Source organism: Ochlerotatus camptorhynchus, unplaced genomic scaffold (genome assembly GCF_037179485.1).
Source record: "Ochlerotatus camptorhynchus isolate MF236.1 unplaced genomic scaffold, CSIRO-AGI_Acam_v1.1 ptg000539l, whole genome shotgun sequence".
In the NCBI taxonomy this organism is placed as follows: domain Eukaryota; kingdom Metazoa; phylum Arthropoda; class Insecta; order Diptera; family Culicidae; genus Ochlerotatus; species Ochlerotatus camptorhynchus.
Genome location: NW_027041022.1, coordinates 41,800 through 60,480, shown reverse-complemented (window position 1 = coordinate 60,480; position 18,681 = coordinate 41,800). Strand labels below are relative to the sequence as shown.

At 36.2% G+C, this 18,681-nt stretch overlaps 1 protein-coding gene across 8 annotated transcripts in view; it reads left to right on the top strand.

Moving 5' to 3' along the window:
- Window positions 1–16,769, top strand: part of LOC135713133 (potassium voltage-gated channel protein Shaw-like) — a 221,958-nt gene extending 205,189 nt beyond the window's left edge. For 7 of the 8 annotated variants that reach the window (XM_065236246.1, XM_065236247.1, XM_065236245.1 and 4 more), the window contains one exon: window positions 15,353–16,769. In XM_065236246.1, coding sequence (XP_065092318.1) covers window positions 15,353–15,654 — 302 coding nt within the window. In that variant the 3' untranslated portion in view covers window positions 15,655–16,769. The remainder of the gene's footprint in view (window positions 1–15,352) is intronic. The other variant, XR_010518709.1, reaches the window with a different exon arrangement.
- Window positions 16,770–18,681: the final 1,912 nt, after the last annotated feature.

Below are 18,681 nucleotides of genomic sequence, written 5' to 3'. Positions count from 1 at the left end.
ATGAAGATATACAGCCATTCCATAGCAAAACGATAAAGTGGTTCTCATAATTTCCTAAAAAAAAATAGTAGTTCTGTTCCTTATCGCAACACATTCGTCTTTTTTTTTGTCATTAAGGTGACCATTTCAATGTAAGAGTGATAAAAAAATCAATTTATTTCAAATTTGTCAATATATTTTTAAATTTCTCCATGAAAATTTAGGCTTTTTTACACAACATATAAAAATCACCTATTTTTTTAAGCTATCCAGTTTTGGATTTTCACTCAATACTCCTAAAAGAGTTGACTACCATGCGTCTTCATTGATACATCCCAAGTAACATTACAGGTTCTATTGCGGTTTTATAGCATTCTACAAGTCTAAACCGTGGTCTACAGAACCCTCATAAAACCAAAATTTTTACTTGGGATAGCTAACATAATCGCATAATCTTGAGGGAGGGGAGGGGGGAGACAGTGAAAAATTTAGAGCAATCTAGAGCTACTCTGAGAAACTCTCTTGCTCTCTGAGCGAATCTTTCTCTCATTGCTAGTGGATTTTTACAAAAGATCTGATTTATTTCTTTACAATAATTCAAGTTTAAGGTTCGTTTAAGACTTTTTTAAATCTTCAACTAGATATTTAACATCGTTTTTTTTTTAAGTGATGAACAGCAGAAGAAGACTTATATTTCACTGTTGTTGACTTTAACTGTCTTGAATATTGAAATCTAAAATACGAATCAAACATCGAGATGCAGAATAATGATTCCTCACCATCGGATTCACACTCCGGTTGCATCTCCAAGCAAGCCGGAAAGCGGATTGTAAGTTGTTATTATAATCTAGGTTTATTGAAAAGTTATTGTTATTTATAAACATTTCTATCAAGAATAAAGGTTGACTTAGAATGCAGCAAGAAGTTGGAGATGAAGCTCTGCAATTTCAAAACATCATAAACTTCCAAGAGCTGATTACAAATCAATGTAAGAGCATTGAAGAGCAAATGCGATATGCTTCCACAAGAATTTCCAGACTGTTTCGAAACTCAGATGGATTCCTGAAAATTTCAGATCTTTACGGCAGTTTCGATTAAGACCCTGAGCAGTTCACATTTGAAGAGCCAACCAAAATATAAACAAATGGATTTAAAATAATCTGCCTATTTCTATTCCTATATAAGAAAATCTAAGTGTTTTGGTTAGCATTTCTATAGTTCAGTATGACAATAGTATCTGTATCTTAGCACACAACACCATAATACATGGTTGGCCATGATTCGAAAAATTTCTTTGATCGGCCGTTTTGAAAATCGAGTCAATTATAATGATGTTTACCGGTTACATTCCAACACGGTTGGTAGCTATCAAGCGGTGCTGTAGAATGGTCTCAATAGGCCCTTTTCAAATGTTACGCTAGATATGCCTTGTTCTTTTTTTTCCGATGCAGGTCAGAGCAAATCAGAGTTACTCTGAGTAACTCTCAGCTAAAGAGACACTCGCATTAAAACTGCCCTCCCCCTTGCTTAATGCATACCAATGTTCTGCTTCTGTTGTCATAAGCATGAAAACCCTTACTTAATAACTAAAAAAATAGATGAAAACACATTGCTGATTGTTTGATATGTTGTGTAAAAAAGTCAAGTCCCCGGCAACGTGACAGATAATCTTAGTTTCACGTACCCACTTGCAAATAGTAGATGTCGCCACACAACGTAACAAAGGAACTGCTCTTCACCGCCGCAACGGTATTTCTCTATGGGAAACCAAATTTTTGTTTCACCATGTATGCATGTCAAACAACAAGCAAGAATGACATATGAGAAGAGCGAATTTATGATTTTCGTGTTGAAATAAATCCAAACAAATCGAAACAGATTGATGAAGGTCTTCCTTATATAATCAAATGGAAATAAATATACTTTGGTCACTTCTATTATATTTTGCTCTTGAATATTATCAGCCTTGAGAATAATGTTTCTGAGCATAGCTGTGCGATAAAGACAAAAGCCGTATCAATAAAAAGAATCTACTTCCCCATATTTATATTGCGGGGTTAAAAAAATACAAAATTGATTCTTATTCGCGGTGAGTAACAGGTTTGCTGTGTGAAAACTAACATTCCGTATATCCATGCACTAACATAGTGTAGTACTTGAACTTCGACTAGAATGGGGTACGCTTATAGATGTACTTGGGACCGATAGGCTAGTCAAGTAATGAGCCAATTTAAAATCGTTAGTTTCATACGGTTGATTGTACTACCGTTGTACTATTTTAAACTTTAAACTTTTAAAACTTTTAAACTAACACCATTTAATTAGTACGCTCTTTCTCGCTGCAAAACCATTCTTTCTTTGTTCATCATCGACGACAATAGCAATAGCGTCGAAAACATCGAAAGTATCCACGCTCAATTCTCATCGATGTTTCGATTCATTCGATGGCAATCACTTATTTTCGTTTTACAAATCATATGTTTAAGTTTTTGGTTTTGTTCTGCTCAAAGACATACGCGGCTTCACAAAAAAAGATTAATAAACTGATTATGTATATGCAATAAGATTATCTTTAAAAATACTTTTTATTTACTGTATGTCATTTCCGCATTCGCCCTATTCAGATAACACTTCTGAAATTTGTAAGTTTGACAGAACCACCAGCACCAAATTTTCGGGGTACACTGGAAATGTACTGGAATTGTCAAGTTGCCCCGGGTTGAAAGAAGTCTAAATTTTCAAGCAAAAATATAAAAACATATTGCGCCCTCTGCTTACAAACCATGGAAACCATGTTGTAAATCATTGTATTTTTCTTAAAAAGAATTTAATTTTAATTTTCATTTGATATTTTGATCTTTGAAATCAGCCCGGTAGTTCAAAAATTATAATTTTTTAAAGGTCATTAAAAAAATCATTGTTTGGACCACCCTCACATGGAAGTGGTCACCCTAATGACAAAATAAAAAAAATCGGGTCTAAATTTTGCAATAAGGAATAAAGCTACTAATTTTAACGAAATTCTTAAACCACTACATCGTTTTGCTGGAATGGCTGTATAGGTAATCCTCTTCCTTTTTCGTTATGAAAAACTGCCTTTGAAACATAGCTCAATCAGGTCGGTAGAAGGAAACGAGCAAATTGTTGGCAAGCTGCTTCACGAAGTAGCGCCGATGATGATATAGGGTAGAGAACTACTTCGGCCTAATCGCCCATTTTGGGCCTAGCGAGCAGAAAACTTCAAATAAATCCATGATTTCAGAGTTAACAAGTCAATTATGCGTTTGGTACGATACTTTAGCTAATAAGCTACCGAACAAAGTCAATGAGAACGCGTGATATGAAGGTTTGCACCCATTATTCCCAAAAACAAAAGAAGCGCTCCAACCGAATCAATTTTTATCTTCATCCGATAGGCCGAAGTGAATTCATTGGCGTTTCAATGCGTTAGGCCGAGCTTAGAATCCGTAGGCCGAGTTTAGCGTCAAGAAGCAGTGTTAGACTTTAGACAATATCTCAACGATTGGTACGTACGGAAAGGTAAATAAATTTGGAAGCCATCAGTAATAATAACACTTCGTTTGGTGCTAACCTGAGCTAGATTAAGAAAGACTAAGTGCGGGTTGTGCTTAATAGGCTGGAAATGAAGTAGTTAACCCTACGTGTGTAAATGGGAATTGTTTTGTTATGGCTTTTCTCGATCAACGGTCCTCAACGGTGTATATTGTAACAAAGAAGGCAAGAATTATACAGTGGTGGCCTTTAAATTAGCACAATAGGCAAATTTTCATACCAACTAGCCAAATTTGGCATGTGGCAACTAAAGTTCTGTCCAGTTGGAATCCGGAATCACGGAAGGTGACCGCTGCAAGAATTATTTTACAGCGGTTTGTTTACCTAAGCGCCCACTTTCTGTGGTATAAATTCCACGGTGTTTCGTGCAGTGATCTGCGTTGCCAGTATTCCAGATTTATCTGGATTTTCCAGATTTTCAGTCGTCTAGCCAGATACACAGACGGACCTCGTATATTTCCAGATTTTTGGAATATTTTCCAGATTTTCCCAGATTTTTTAAACAAATTGCTTTAAAATATCACTGCAATTTATTGACTCTCTGATAAAAAAAATAATAAGTTAAACTTGCTACTTTAATTATTAAAGATCATCGACGTTGGAAATTATTGCAACATCGTACATGGAATTTTTACAAAATGTTTGCATGTTAATGGGTTGCAGAATCATGAAAATTGAGACATTTCCTAATGATTATTGGCTGAAAAAACACTTCATTTTTTTTTTTTAAATATCGGGCATTTCTTATTTGGAATTTTTGTTTTGATTTTGGCTATAATTTATTTTTTGGAATCCTGAACTAAAAAATCAAAATGGAATTTTTATTAATTTAGAGAAATCGAAAACTGTCCAGGATTACAATAAATTGAGCTTTGGAAATTAGTAAGGCTTTTGCATCTTGACAACTACCAGGACTTTGAAGTATGTTTTTGAGATTTTGGAGAAATTAATTTAAGAATTAAATTTAAAATTAAAGGCATTTTTGAAGTACTTGTGCATATTGAGTTAGCAGTCTGAATTACTTTCGAATTCTGTATTGCCCTAGAATTTCATAACTTTAAGTATAGTGTGAAGTAAATTCCTTGTGAAATCATAGGAGGATTTCAAGTTTATTCTGTGTAGAGTTTCATAGCTCGATGACAATTGCTTGCCGATTTTGTGAAGAAATTAAATATAACTCGGAAGATAAATCATAGAGAATTCTTAAAATGATACGTAAGGAACGTTGATGGCAAATTCAAAGAATTGCTGGGAACATATTTAAGGAAATCTGGGAAGAATACAATGAGTATGCTGATGCGAATCGTGAGAATAATTCCAATGGAATTCTGTCCAAGATTTCTAGGGAGATTCATATTAATTAAATTTTAAGAAAGAGTGTGATGGTCATTCTCAAGAGTGAAATTTTTAACAATATTCTAAGGGAGAAAATGGAGACAAAATAATGCAAATTGATGGGAATTATTACCAGTTTGAGGAAATTATGGAAGAATAGTATGATATCTAAGAGATAACAAGAGATAATGCGTACCAAGAGAGTTTTTCTGAGAACTCTTTGAATTCTGTTGAATTTTTTTGGAGATTATCAAGATTATTTTAGGGGACTCCAGAAAAGAAGTATGATGGAATCCTAGGATGATTCAAAGGGAACTTTTTGACATACAATTATTCATAATGGTCATGCGTGGAATTACCCGTAGTGTAGGTAAAATGTGGTTTTTTATAAAATTAAAATTGCCCGCTAGTCTCCTAGGTGTTATGTGTTGTATGTTGTCAAGAACTAAATTGTAAGTCTGACTATTCTCAGGGTAATATTAGAATTATTTAGAACTAATAAAATCTGTCAGACATATTCTGGTACTCAAACAGTGAGGACTGCATCGACTATTATTAAAAAAAAAAAAAAAAAAACATTTCATCAAAGTTGCTTGATTCTTTGCTTCTCATACTTTTAAAACAAGTTACAGTTTAAACAAATTTTCTGCATTATTTTACCCAAAATTTAACTCAAATTTGAAATTATGTGTAAAGGATATTTAAACTTTTTTGAACATAGTGCCAATACTTTTCCTAACTTTTTGATGCTAACAAGTTATTTGCTTTATATTATTTATTTAGACATGTAATTCATAAACATTCTGGTACTTTGAATAAATTCCAGATAATTAATCTGACCGATTTGTACGGGATATATGCACATTCGTTTGATTTCAATAACATTATGTTAAAAACAGAACTTTTTAGAGCATTCCAGATTTTTCCAGATTTTATATTTTAACTGGTTCTGATTTTTCTGAAAATGACCTGGCAACGCTGGCAGTGAGTCAAAAATTATTCCAGATGGAAGTCGAGGGGAGAGAAAAAATTCTGCACACCCACGTTGATAATCCAACGTGGTCCGCAATAAAAATCGCAAAAACGTTGAAAATCGCCAAATCAACCGTGTATGATGTGCTCAAACGTTTCAGGGAGCGAAAGAGCGTGGATCGAGTGCCTCAAGGTAAGCGTCATAGTGGAACATATGACCGCAAGCTGAACCAGAAGGTGTAGAGAACAGAGCTAGTAAATATCACGGTCGTCATGTTACAATGAGAAAACAGGTCCTCTCACTATCACGAGACGAAACTACCAATCATGAGATTTCTTGTCATTTTCCAATGATCAAGCACTCACGAGAATAATTCTTATGTGGTTTTCACATCAACATTTCTAAGTGATTTAGATGAATTTTAGCTAGCAGCCGAATTTAATCGGTAGAATGAATATATTTTTAAGATTTCCTCGGTACAAGTAGCTTTAATAGCTATAAATGAGCTAGTAATCACGATGATCATAACACTGTCACGTTCTGTCATGACAAAAAAATCTCTGTCATCGTTTTCTCATCCGAAGATAGTGACAGAAGTATCTCTGTAAATATCGCGTGAAATCTTTCATTGAAAATGACTTTTGCCAGCCCTGGTTGAGAACCGTCAGAGCAACCCTGGACTATCAGATAATGAAATCGCACAAATACGCTGTTGCTCGCAATACCGTTCGAAGAATTCATTATCGAGCCAGCAAGCAACCAAACAGAACGTTGAAGCAAAGTTTCGTCACCAAAACTCGAGCTCGGAAATTTTACCAGCAGGTTTTGACGAAGTACCAAGGATGCCTGCTCATCGACGATAAAACCTACGTCAAAATGGATTTCGGACAGCTTCCTGGCCAAAAATTCTACTTGGCGACGGCACGAGGAGATGTTCCTGCGAAGTTTAAGTTTGCTTTTTATGGAGAAATTTGCCAAAAAACTGATGATTTCCCAAGTAACAATTTAGGTTTTATGAGGGTTCTGTAGACCATGATTTAGACTTGTAGAATGCTATAAAACCGCGATAAAACTTGCAATGTTGCTTGGGTTGGCAAGGGATATGCAGCTGCGGAGCAAAGACCAAAGTGTTCGTGACGAATAAAACGATGGACTCGAAGCTGGAAGAATGCCTCAAAAGCCGCGTACTACCTTTCATTAAAGCCCATAAAGGTCCCGTGAAGTTTTGGCCAGATTTGGCGAGTTGCCACTACAGCCGGGAAATCATCTAGTGGTTCTGCGATAATAACGTAGATTTCATCGATAAAAACATAAATCCACCCAACTGCCCGCAGTTCCGGCCCATCGAGAGATGTTGGGCAATAATGAAGTGGAAAAACGGCTCGGGACGCGATTCAGATGACCAATATGTGGAACAACTGTGCCAAGGAAGTTGACTCCGGTGGTGTGCAGCGTTTGATGGGAGGAATAAAGAAGAAAGTGCTAATTTTCATTAGAAACGAAGAGAAGCGATTTGTATTGATATTTTTTCCCTAAATTACAGTAAATTGCCTTTGATGTATTAACCTTATTTGTACATCAATCCGTTACCGAGATACAGATGATTTTATTATGCCCGATTCTAAATGGACATAGCTTTATGGTTTGTTATGATGAATTGAGTTGAAATTTTGACACAGAACTACAAATATGCAGAATTTTGTGCTTATTAATTGGGCATTGTGCTTGTAAATGTGCTAATTAATTGGGCATTTTTAACCAGCCCTTCAATTTCCGGCAGGCGCTTCCAATAATGTGTATGAAAATCGGCCTCTTGTTCTAATTTAAAAGCCACCACTACTGTATCATTATCCTTCTACAACTCCGATCATGCTATATTGTAGAGAGATTTTATTGTGGTAGTAGTAGCATGCGTTTTGTCTTTATCGTTGGTTGCTTTATGTGTTTAGATTCGATGTCATAGCCCGAAACTTTTAAAATTACCAAAAGTTCGAAAATATTTCTCAGTTAATAATCTTCAAATAAAAAATATCTTAATTCTATTTTCATGACTCAGCAATCCATTAATCTTGTTGGCGTTAACTACGACTTACGGAAAAGTATAGGTGATAAATCGTAAATATAAAATTGCGACCGACACGACGTGGTGTTAGGTTTTAATCGTTTATAACTTTGTCCTTTATATGTGAAATTAAAATCAAAATACACATATCGATAGGAGATACCTCAACAAATCTTCTAAAATAAGTATTTTTTCCGATTGTCCATAAAAAAAACTTATAAACTTATAATAAAAAACCTTCCCCAGACGCCTGATTGGACGTAACCATGATGCTTTCTATCAAAATATTTAACAGGTGTAGAATGCGTATATGACCTTTTGCTCTGATTTTGAAATTGAATAACTGAATCCCCCTAATTTTCCAAACGTTTGACTCAAGAAAAGTCACTTATACTTATACTGTATTTTAAATTAATATCAAGAAAAATGTATGGGAAGTTCACCAAGCAGCTTAACGTTTTCTATATCAACCATCTGGTGTTGTCTTGTACACAGCCCACCAATTTTAAAATTTTTGACATCGAAATAAAGTCAAAATCTCAGACTTTAAAAAACATCCCAATTTTTTTATTTTATTTTAATTTGAGATCTTGAAACTTATCAAATTGTCATATTAGATGAACTAGCCTATGACTAAAAATCACGGTAATGAAGAAAAAAAAACTTATCAAATTTTCATGGTAGATGAACTGATAAAAGATATCAATATGCTGAACATTATTTTTTGAATGACTCAATTTCGAATGTGAATAGATTTTAAAGTAAAATTTCTAACAATTACTCGATAAATATGTTGTATAGTTTCAAAAGAGATAGCCGTATGGGATCGTCCATTTATTATGTCACTTTTTTAAGGGGAGGGGGGGTTTTGGAAACTGTGACGAGCCATACAAAAAAATTAAGGTCCAAACAAAAAATGTGAAATCCCCCCTTTGGCGGGGTTGAAAATTGGCCAAATTTGCGTGACATAATTATTTAATGGATCTTCCCTATACTTTTCGTTGTAACCCGTAGCGATTTTTTTTTATTTCTGATATACGTCACTATAATTTCAAACTTCAACGGCTCAAATATCAGCTACCACAAACAATAAACCTAATATTCCACTTTCGCTGTAAACATGTTGTAACAATACCATGTATGATTTTGCAATAGTGTCCAATGGACGTTGATGGCCAGAAAATTTGAAATTTTCGCTCCACAGTGCTCAAACGGTACCAAATTTGATCCTTATTAGCCTCCTAAAATTTGAACTTATTTAGTAATAAATTGACTTGGCACAAACCATTTGAAATTTATAAAGAAATTACTATTGGAAAACCAAAATTTTGGTTCATATCTATCTCAAAATTCACCAGTTCACTCTGCTTAAGAAAGTGATAGCTGCGTTTGATTGAAATTTTCTAAGCTACAACTTTGTTCAAGACTACTTTTCCATTAAATGTAAGGAACATAAGTTATTAATTATTTCAGTCACTGATGTCTTATGATTACGCTCAATCAACTGTTCAGCAGGCAACATTAGTGTTTCTGGGGCGTTGAATAGGTCACAAAAATCATGGCAACTATGTCACGCTGCAGAATACAGTGTTGCCCACAATACAGCTGCTTAATCATGCCATAAGATTATCAATCTCTTAATAAATTCATAAATATTTAGTTTGACGGTGGGCTGCAAAGTTGTAGCTGAAAAATTTTCCCATAAGAATACCGGTAGAACTTGTTAACTGTGCAATATGGAAAAAGACTAGAAGACAGTGAACAAAAAGTTTGGGTTTCCCATAGTAATTTCCATATAAACTTCAAATCGTTTGTGACAAGTCAGTTTTTTACCAAATGAGTTTAAATGTTGGGAGGCTAAACAGGTCTCTATTTGAAACCGTTTGAGCATTGTGGAGCGAACATTTCAAATTTTGCATCAGTCTAATGGCCATGCATAATTTTAGCAGCAGTTTTGGAAGACGACTGAAAATCTGGAATTAAACGTAATCTGTTTCGGATATATGGCAAGACGACCAAAAACCTGGAGAATCCAAATAAATCTGGAATACTGGCAACGATTTCTTGGGAATAAAAATCATAACTTTGACAATTGAATTGAAACAATGAAGCGAAAAAACTACTAATTTCTAGTGTGTACCAAAGTGCCACTATCACCATTAGGTGAATCAGTGTGTGCGTGTGATTTCTGCATGGCTTTTTAGAGTTAATGGAGTGCTCGTGAATATAAACATAGAATCCTCAGATCGACTGGCTGAATTAATGTGGATTATGACCATTAGCACATCATGTTGTCCTCACAATATACATGAAGTGGTATGCTTATACAACTTTCAAATAACAACTGCGAAGGAGCTAAGGAATACTATGTTGGGGATAAATATAAGTTTCAATATAAGTCGAAAATAAGATGATGAACGAGGCTAAATATACTCTGTATAAAGCATTAAAAATTAATAGCTATTTCAGATTTACGATCCACTAAATCACGCATCAAGTTCAAGCCACCATTAGTGTGGCAAGAAGCTGTATGTGTAAACATAAATAGTACATGCATTCGTAAGGTAGGGTAGAAGTTGCGGCTGTCCTTCAGCGAACATGCGAGGTTCGTTAGAGGATTTATTGGATTCAGATTACCCGACCCAGAAAGGGTTTTGTGATCGTAAATTTTCCTCCCAATTCCTCCGACTTTAACATTTAAAATCTCGCGAAAGCTGTGGAACAAAGTCACCGGCTATTGAATCATCACTTCAACTTGTTTACGGTGGAGCTTCATCCATATCAGCGACGGTAATGAAGGCAAAGCAGAATAAAATCTAGCTGAAGATTATCACAGCACGCTTTTGTCACGTCTCGATTCTTTACCCTGCTGGAGGAAACACGTGTCTGTTTTCTCAAGTTTTACACGGCCGATGAGAGTAGCTCAGTAACTGAGTCGAATTCAACTCTAAATTGCAAAAAGTGGGGCTCAGGGGAAAATCGATCGAAATTGTACTCAGTCTAAAGTGCCTGGCGGACGACTTTTGCTGGCCAGCTTGGTCGCCTGGGTGCAGAGTTTCAAAATTGCTTAAAACTACTCTACAGTTCTAAAATTTGAAACTGCCAAAAATTAAACTGGAACACGATCAGCGCAACGCGCAGTTTCAAACGTTGTTTGGTATTCATCCCTACATGTGTGTGCGGGTGCAAATTTTGTTTGCTTCGGTGATTCGGAATCCAGTATCAGGTAACGAGTTCGAACAACGAGAAGAGATCCCGGACGATTCTGCTGTCGAAAGATGTAAAGAAAGTATGATTATATATGGAGATTTATGATCACTTGCTGGTCTTTGAAAGAATTTCTGAGCAACCTGGTATCGAGGGTGAATATCTGAGAGACATGATTTAAATTGTTGAGCATTTGGAGATCTTCTGTAACATGTGCATTAAACTGATGCTAAATTTGAAATTTTCGCTCCACATTGCTCAAACGGTTTCAAATCAGGTCCCGATTAGCCTCCCAATATATAAACTCATTTGGTAAGAAACTGACTTGGCACAAACTATTCGAAGTTTATATGGAAATTGCTACGGGAAAACCAAACTTTTTGTTCATTGTCTTCTTACAATTTTCCATATTGCTTTTTCGAAAAATGTTATATCTTTTCTTGCGGGAAATTTTCTAAGCTACATTTTTGCGGAATATAGTTTTTCAGCCAAATGTCAAATGAAATTGTTATTAATTGTTTAAGAGATTGATAATCTTATGGTATGATCAAGCAGCTGTTCTGTGGGCAACACTGTATTCTGCAGTGTGACATAGTAGCCATGATATTTGTGCTCTATTCTTCGCACCAGAAACTCCAATGTTGCCTGCTGAACAGTTGAATGAGCATAATAATAAGACATCAGTGACTTGAATCTTTAATAACTTTTTTTCCTTACGTTTGATTGAAAAGTGATTTGCAACAAAGTTGTAGCTGAGAAAATTTTCTACAATCACTGTTATCATTTTTAAAAGCATAGTGATGTGGTGAATTGTTTGATAGATATGAACAAAAACATAAGTTTTCCCATAGTAATTCCCATATAAACTTGAAATGGTTTGTGCCAAGTCAGTTTCTTACTAAAGTAGTTCACATTTTGGGAGGTTAAGCAGGACTCAATTTGGAACCATTTTAGCACTGTGGAGCGAAAATTTCAAATTTTGCATCAGTCTAATGTGCATCCCTCATGTCATAAATTCAATGTTTCCCACGACACTTCTAGCAGACCACTTCTGCTGTGTCATGTTGTGAAGAGTCAATTTCCAGTAAACTGCAACGGCCATCGAACTACTGCATCAGCTTGAGGCAATCGTTCGATGAGTGCTAAGAATTCCTTAAGGGGAAGATTACCGCCCCGAAAATAAAAAAATATTTTCGGCACGTTTTTATTTCTCTAAAAATATTGGAAAAAAATTATCAAAAATCCAAGAAAATCAGTTTCTTCCTTAGATTCTTGAAAAAAATAACATGTAAAAATAGTTTTTCTATCTCACCATGAAACAATATTGGACTCTCGCAAAACGCAAAACCGAAAAGTTGAAGTTTTGTGGTTTTTTGAGTTCAATTTTATGCCATGATAAATTACAAAAAATATTTTTGCACTTGTAATTTGTTTAGATTTTTGATATCTTTTCCCAATAATTTTAGAAAAATCGAAACTAATTTTTTTTTCGGAGCTGTGTGCTTCCCCTTAAAGTGTCACATTTCTGTCTGTCTGTTGTTAAGCCACCACTGCCGCAACACGCTATCGTCATTCTCTCTTTTCGTTAATTGCCTTCTCCTATTCTCTCCTTATGTATTGATCGTTGATTGGCGATCGAGTACATGGTGACTCCAGGAGCCTCCAGTAGGAAGTTATTGTGAAGCAATAATTTGAATTTATTTATTTATTTATTTATTTATTTATGTACATCCAACTTGACTAGTCATTCACTGCAGAAGTATACTAAATCAACCTGAAGACATGAGAAAATCCTGAGAAGTTATTGGAGATCTCTGATCACACATTGGAATATTTTCTGAGTAACCTGGTGTTATGAGAGAATTTCTAAGAGATGTGATTTGAATTGTTGGATAGTATGAGATCTTCATCATAATAGTACCTGATCAACCTGAAGTCTTGAAAAAGTATCCAGAGGACTCTCACTTCTTTCAAATTATCTAAACTTCAATGATACTCCCTGATTTTTTTTAAACTACAATATCCATACAGTTTACTATTGTCTATGCAGTTCTCCGAATTGTTAGTGAAGCTCTTCGTTATTTAAATGAAGTTCTCCGAAATTTTATAAAACATCCTCAAACTTCTCAGATGTTCCCAAAATTTCTGTAAAATTCCCAAATTTCTATTGAATATGCTCAACTTCTATGAAGTTTTCTGAACATTTACGAGAAACATCAAGAAATACATCCATAGTAATTTTAAACAGAGTTCCATTCATTTTTTTTTTTTTTTCCTTTATTTGTTTTCCGTCGATCTTGTTTTCCGTGCTGAGCACCAATGCTACCGACGCCAGGAAGGCAGCTCCTACACCTGGACCCTATCTATCGACCCATCAACTCATGAACCGGGGACCAACGGCTTTACTTCCCTTCCGAAGGAAGGCGTGATCAGAGATGTTATGCCTCAGAACATCCCGGCGGCGCCGACTGGGATTGAACCCAGGCCTGCTGGGGTGAGAGGCAATCACGCTTACCACTACACCACCGGCGCCGCTGAGAGTTCCATTCATGTTTCAAACCCGTTTGGAAATAAAATCAAATAGTCTAGCAGTTGCAAATCTGGAGCAAAATAGTGCCCGAATGATGAAACGGCAACTCAGCATTGCGAGGAGGTCCATATAAAATACAACAGCATTGTGAACGACCTAAGAGTATACTAATGGACTCAGTTGAATATCGCTCGATTTTCCTCATATTCAAGAAGTTTTTCCTGGAAAATCGATTAAAATTTTACTCACTCACTGCGTTACTCTCATTGGCCGTGTGCATCATTTTACTTCGTGGAGCTACGGACCACGGACGAAGGACTCAGAAAAAGGGAACAATCTTCACCCATTCAAGCGTTATTGTTCGTGTCATTTGTTTTAGTTGTTTTTCCGCTCCGTGTACTTACTCTGGCGTTCATTTGTTCTGTAATGTTTAACAGCAGTGGAAATAGCTTCAAACGGACCGCGATATGAAACAAGTGGCAGAGTGCTATAGTGAACCAACCCCCTCACCGTGCTGGGAAGGGTGAAAGCATAAAAGCATGCTGAGAGCTGAATGGCGACAAAGATTAAAGTAAGAAACCGGTTGCATTGCTCTTAGCTGTGTGAAAAGAAAATGACACCGTTATGATGAGCTACGATGACAACGAAAATCTGGACATTACGGTTTCTCTTTTGTACATCTTGTAGGAACTGAATGCCATCAAAGCAGATTATATTTATATTCAATATATGCGCCTATCGAAGCAATATCCTTTCAGAAATTTAAGATAGATGGAAATTCTTTCTTTACTACAATAATGATCCGATTTTGTCCGCCCCTACAAGCATCAGAATTTAATCTGTCCACATCAACATTTCAAATAATCGTAATTCCAAATCTTTCTCATTCATCTTCAAGATGGATGTTCAAGGTGTAGTTAGGTGCATTAAAGGCAACTGAAAATGCGCATGGGTTTCGTACAACATTAGAAAATATTTTGATAAAGGGAACTGACAAAATAGGGTCATTGCTGTATAGATAAATTGAACAGAAACAAAGCAGTTTCAGCCTCTGGGCATCAGACAACCTAGTCACTCGACACTCGATCCGGTCCAGAAAATGTTTCGGGTTGCAATTATCTCGATTTTACCTGGATAGAGTAGTATTATCCACAATAGACACATTTTTCAAGAATTGGTAGGTAAAGAAAGCCGTCACTTAATAACTAAGGAAGGACTTCAAAGGTCATCAATTTGTTAGTACCAAATCGTTTCCAGTCTGTTACTCATAGTCAAATCCTTTGTTTTATTGTAATTAATCTCCTCTAGCATTTGAGAAAAATAACATCATAATAAGTAGAAATCTATGTTTATTGTCGTAGTTCCTAATATTAGAATGTCGTACATTAGAACTGTTTTGAGACATGCATCCTTATGAGAAGTAATTTGGATACAGCTCCTACCCAACATACATCCATCGATTGCCAGCGCCTTGAGAACATATCGTATTTAACTAGACACCAGAGACCAACTCAACACCGTAGAACCGTAGCAAAGCACAAAAAACACTCTACTGCATGGTTGCTGTCGAAATCTTCGTGTAATTCCAACCCCTCTAATTGTGTATTTCAGTGGTCGATGGTACTCGCGCCTTACGAAACCGAAAAATTCTAACCCCAACACTCTTTTCTCTCCTATCTCCACCCCTCGACAGGTCCCATCGGTGCCAGCATCGTGGCCATGTGCCCCAAGAATGTGGGTCTCCACACCAACCCAGCTCTGGCAATGTGCAAGCCGACGTTCGAAGTTCGTCCTCCGGCGGTCAACAGCACACCGAACAGCACCAACTCCGCTGCACCGCCAGCCACTAGCAAATCGGTGCTCATTCCACGAGATGCTAGCATCGGAAAATTCAACAACAATAACAATAACAATAACAACAATAGCAGCACCGTCAATGCCAATGGTAACGCCACCGTTACCAGCAAGACCGAAAGTGGAAATAACACCAAATGAAGCCAGGCTGAAATGTTCGAGAAACTGCTTCACTCGCTGATTTGTATTCTCAAACGGATGGGTACACCCCTACGAACCTTAGCTTTGTACATTCAACAGAGATATAGATAGCTTTATGTAAATACATGAGAAGGAACAAATGTACATATTTTAAGAATCTCGCAGCATTTATAATAGTTAATGGTGTAATTGAAAATTTTACTCTTCGCTCTCTCGATGGAATTTCATCCTTTGTGCGCCAACAAAGCACCAAAACATGTCATTTGCAGTGAGAAATGCTTTACACTTAAATTCATGGTAAGCAAACAAATAAAAAGTATTCTTATGATCGCTCAATTAGAACGTAAATCATCGATCTTTTGGTCCATAGTAATGGATGGCATAGCAAGGACGACACCGTTAGAGAACGATTTTCATCAATATACTCGCTTTTTTACAGTACAAAACTACAAACAAATGCACATACTGATTAACGTCGGTTATCGAAAGGAAAAAAAATCTTCATTCCACAGGTTTCCAATTAAAATTCCCTCAAAAAATTACCAATGCTACGGGTCTACAAGATTCACATTATTTTCTAAACTCATAAGGATCGAGTAATATGGACCAAAAACCGGACGTGCACTCACACTTCATATAGGAACTATACTCGTCAAGGACTTCATGGTAGAATTCTTACGAAAATTACTTTTACCATCACAGTTGGGTACAGATAGATTTTATTTTATGAGTGTGTTGAAGATCATTTAGGAACAAAGTCATTTTCAAAAGAAGGACAAAAAAGCGATAAATGTGATACAAGTAGAGTTATTAAGTGAGGTTTGAACTGGGTTCGATCGAAGAATTCGAAAAAAAAACGAGAACGAAAAAGAAGCAGAACACCGTTACACTGATTCTCATATAGGACTCACACAAAAAATTGCTAACAACAAGTTGTCAACTAAATTTTAACATACTAGCCGTAAGATGAAGAGATATAAATACATTGAAAACATAATTGAATCGATATACATAAAATATGAGCCAAAGCTTGCACAGCTACTATTTCGTTTCAACAACTGAAGTTCAACTTTTTTTTGTTGCGGGCGAACTGAGTGAAAACAGAGCAAGGATGAGGACTTACTGCAAATTTTAAATAAGATTTTCCTTTCCGATTAGTGGATGAATAAACTGGTAGCAGTGAAGATTCAGATATGCACTTCAATGTGGGTTTCAACTTTAACAGAATCCGAAAGTCCATAGAGCGATGATCACCTTGATTGTTCAATGGCTCAATAACTAAGTTGTGCCTTTAAAAAAGTAAGTAAAATCTTTAGAGTGTTTTTCATAACTTTCAGAAAATTTCCTTTTCATTTGATAATGTTTCATTATAAAATAACAAAAAGTTTGAATAAATCATGAATAAATTCATGCGGGGTAACGGTGGTCACTCCAAAGGGTAAGACGACCACATGTTTCTCGTGATCCTATCACTAATTTAATTATTTATTTATTTATTTGGGGATACTATCAACAGACCGCACAGGGCACTAATGACAAAAATAATTTAGCCTTCATTATACAAATCTTCTGAATCCAATCAAAAACTTATTCTCCAACGTTTCACGGGAAAACAGAAATCAAAAATACAGGCATCTCTATTAAAAACTCGCAGAAGCCCATGAATTCCACAGCTTGCAATAGAGTTGGCACCGCGGAAAGGCAATCTTATTAATGAGCTATTTCTTAAACTACGCGCTATTACTTGAAGAGGTAGATGTGCCAGTAGAGCGAGACAGTCAAAATCAACTCCCTGCAATTCGATGCAGTTCTTGAAACTGCCGAAAACATCAGAAGCGCTGGTGATCCATAACATATTTAAGCTCCAACCATGTAACATTAACTGCGGCAAGGTGGCAACAAATGTAATGCCATCAAAACCATTCTTACTTTCCCACAATGGACAATTAAAAAATGATTTAGCTGTTTTAGAATTGACGAGCACAATTTGCGTGAATCATGCTTTCCTATAACGTTAACTAGAAAACTCTATCTATTCTATTTTCCACAACGCGGTGCGACATGTACCAAGCTTAATCATAGAGGCAAAGGAGGAGCTGCCAAATTAGTACCAGAGCACCAGAGAAATTTGGCTTCACTCGAGTTGTTCGCAGATGACAAGCGTTGCAGTCCTTTGGTCAAAACGCGCACAGAGCACATCAGAAACACAGAGAGTTCTGGATGTATTTCTTATGACGATGAGTGTTGAAACCTACACACTTATAGCGAATTTGTTTATTATTCAGTTCCAACCTGGATCGGGTATCAAGATCGGGTATCAAGATCGGGTCTGCTTGTTTTCTTGCAAACGTCAGTTTGATCGTTTGTTTTTAAAACCTAGCTCAGGTTGAGGTTCGCACTGACAAAATGTTCGGTTTCGAAAACAAATTCGCTATTAGAAATACCTCATTTTACACGTGACGGAATCCATCTTAACGGATGAGACGTAAACAAACATGTAATGTAAAATTAAGTGCTTCGAGACTGAAAAGTTCATTACTCTATTATGACTCAATTTTGTGTCAAATTGGCGCTCGTATATGTCAGTCGCAGAGCACCTTAATTATACATGATTTTTTTCTATGTGTGTATCAGCTGGCACCGATTTTCATAAGGAAGCAAGTGGCAGCTCAAAGTGATTGTGCCATGGAAGGGAACGCAGGGCCCAGCGAAAAAATCTGCGTTGAACGCTTTTCATACTGTCAGATCCATTTTGGTAGAAAGGATTCCAAACCGCTGACTTAGAAAAAAAAAACTTATTTTACACGGGACGGAATCCATCTTTGACATAAAAGATGAGATGTAAACAAACCTGTCATGTAATATTAAGTGCTCTGTACGTTCTTCGACGAAAAGTACGTTTGATTAAGCTATCTTTCGCGTCTGTTATAACTCAAATTTATGTCAAAATTTACGCTCGTATACCTCATGTGGGAGATAAGCGATATATGTGGGAGATAAGCGAGGCACTTGAAAGTTGAATAAATA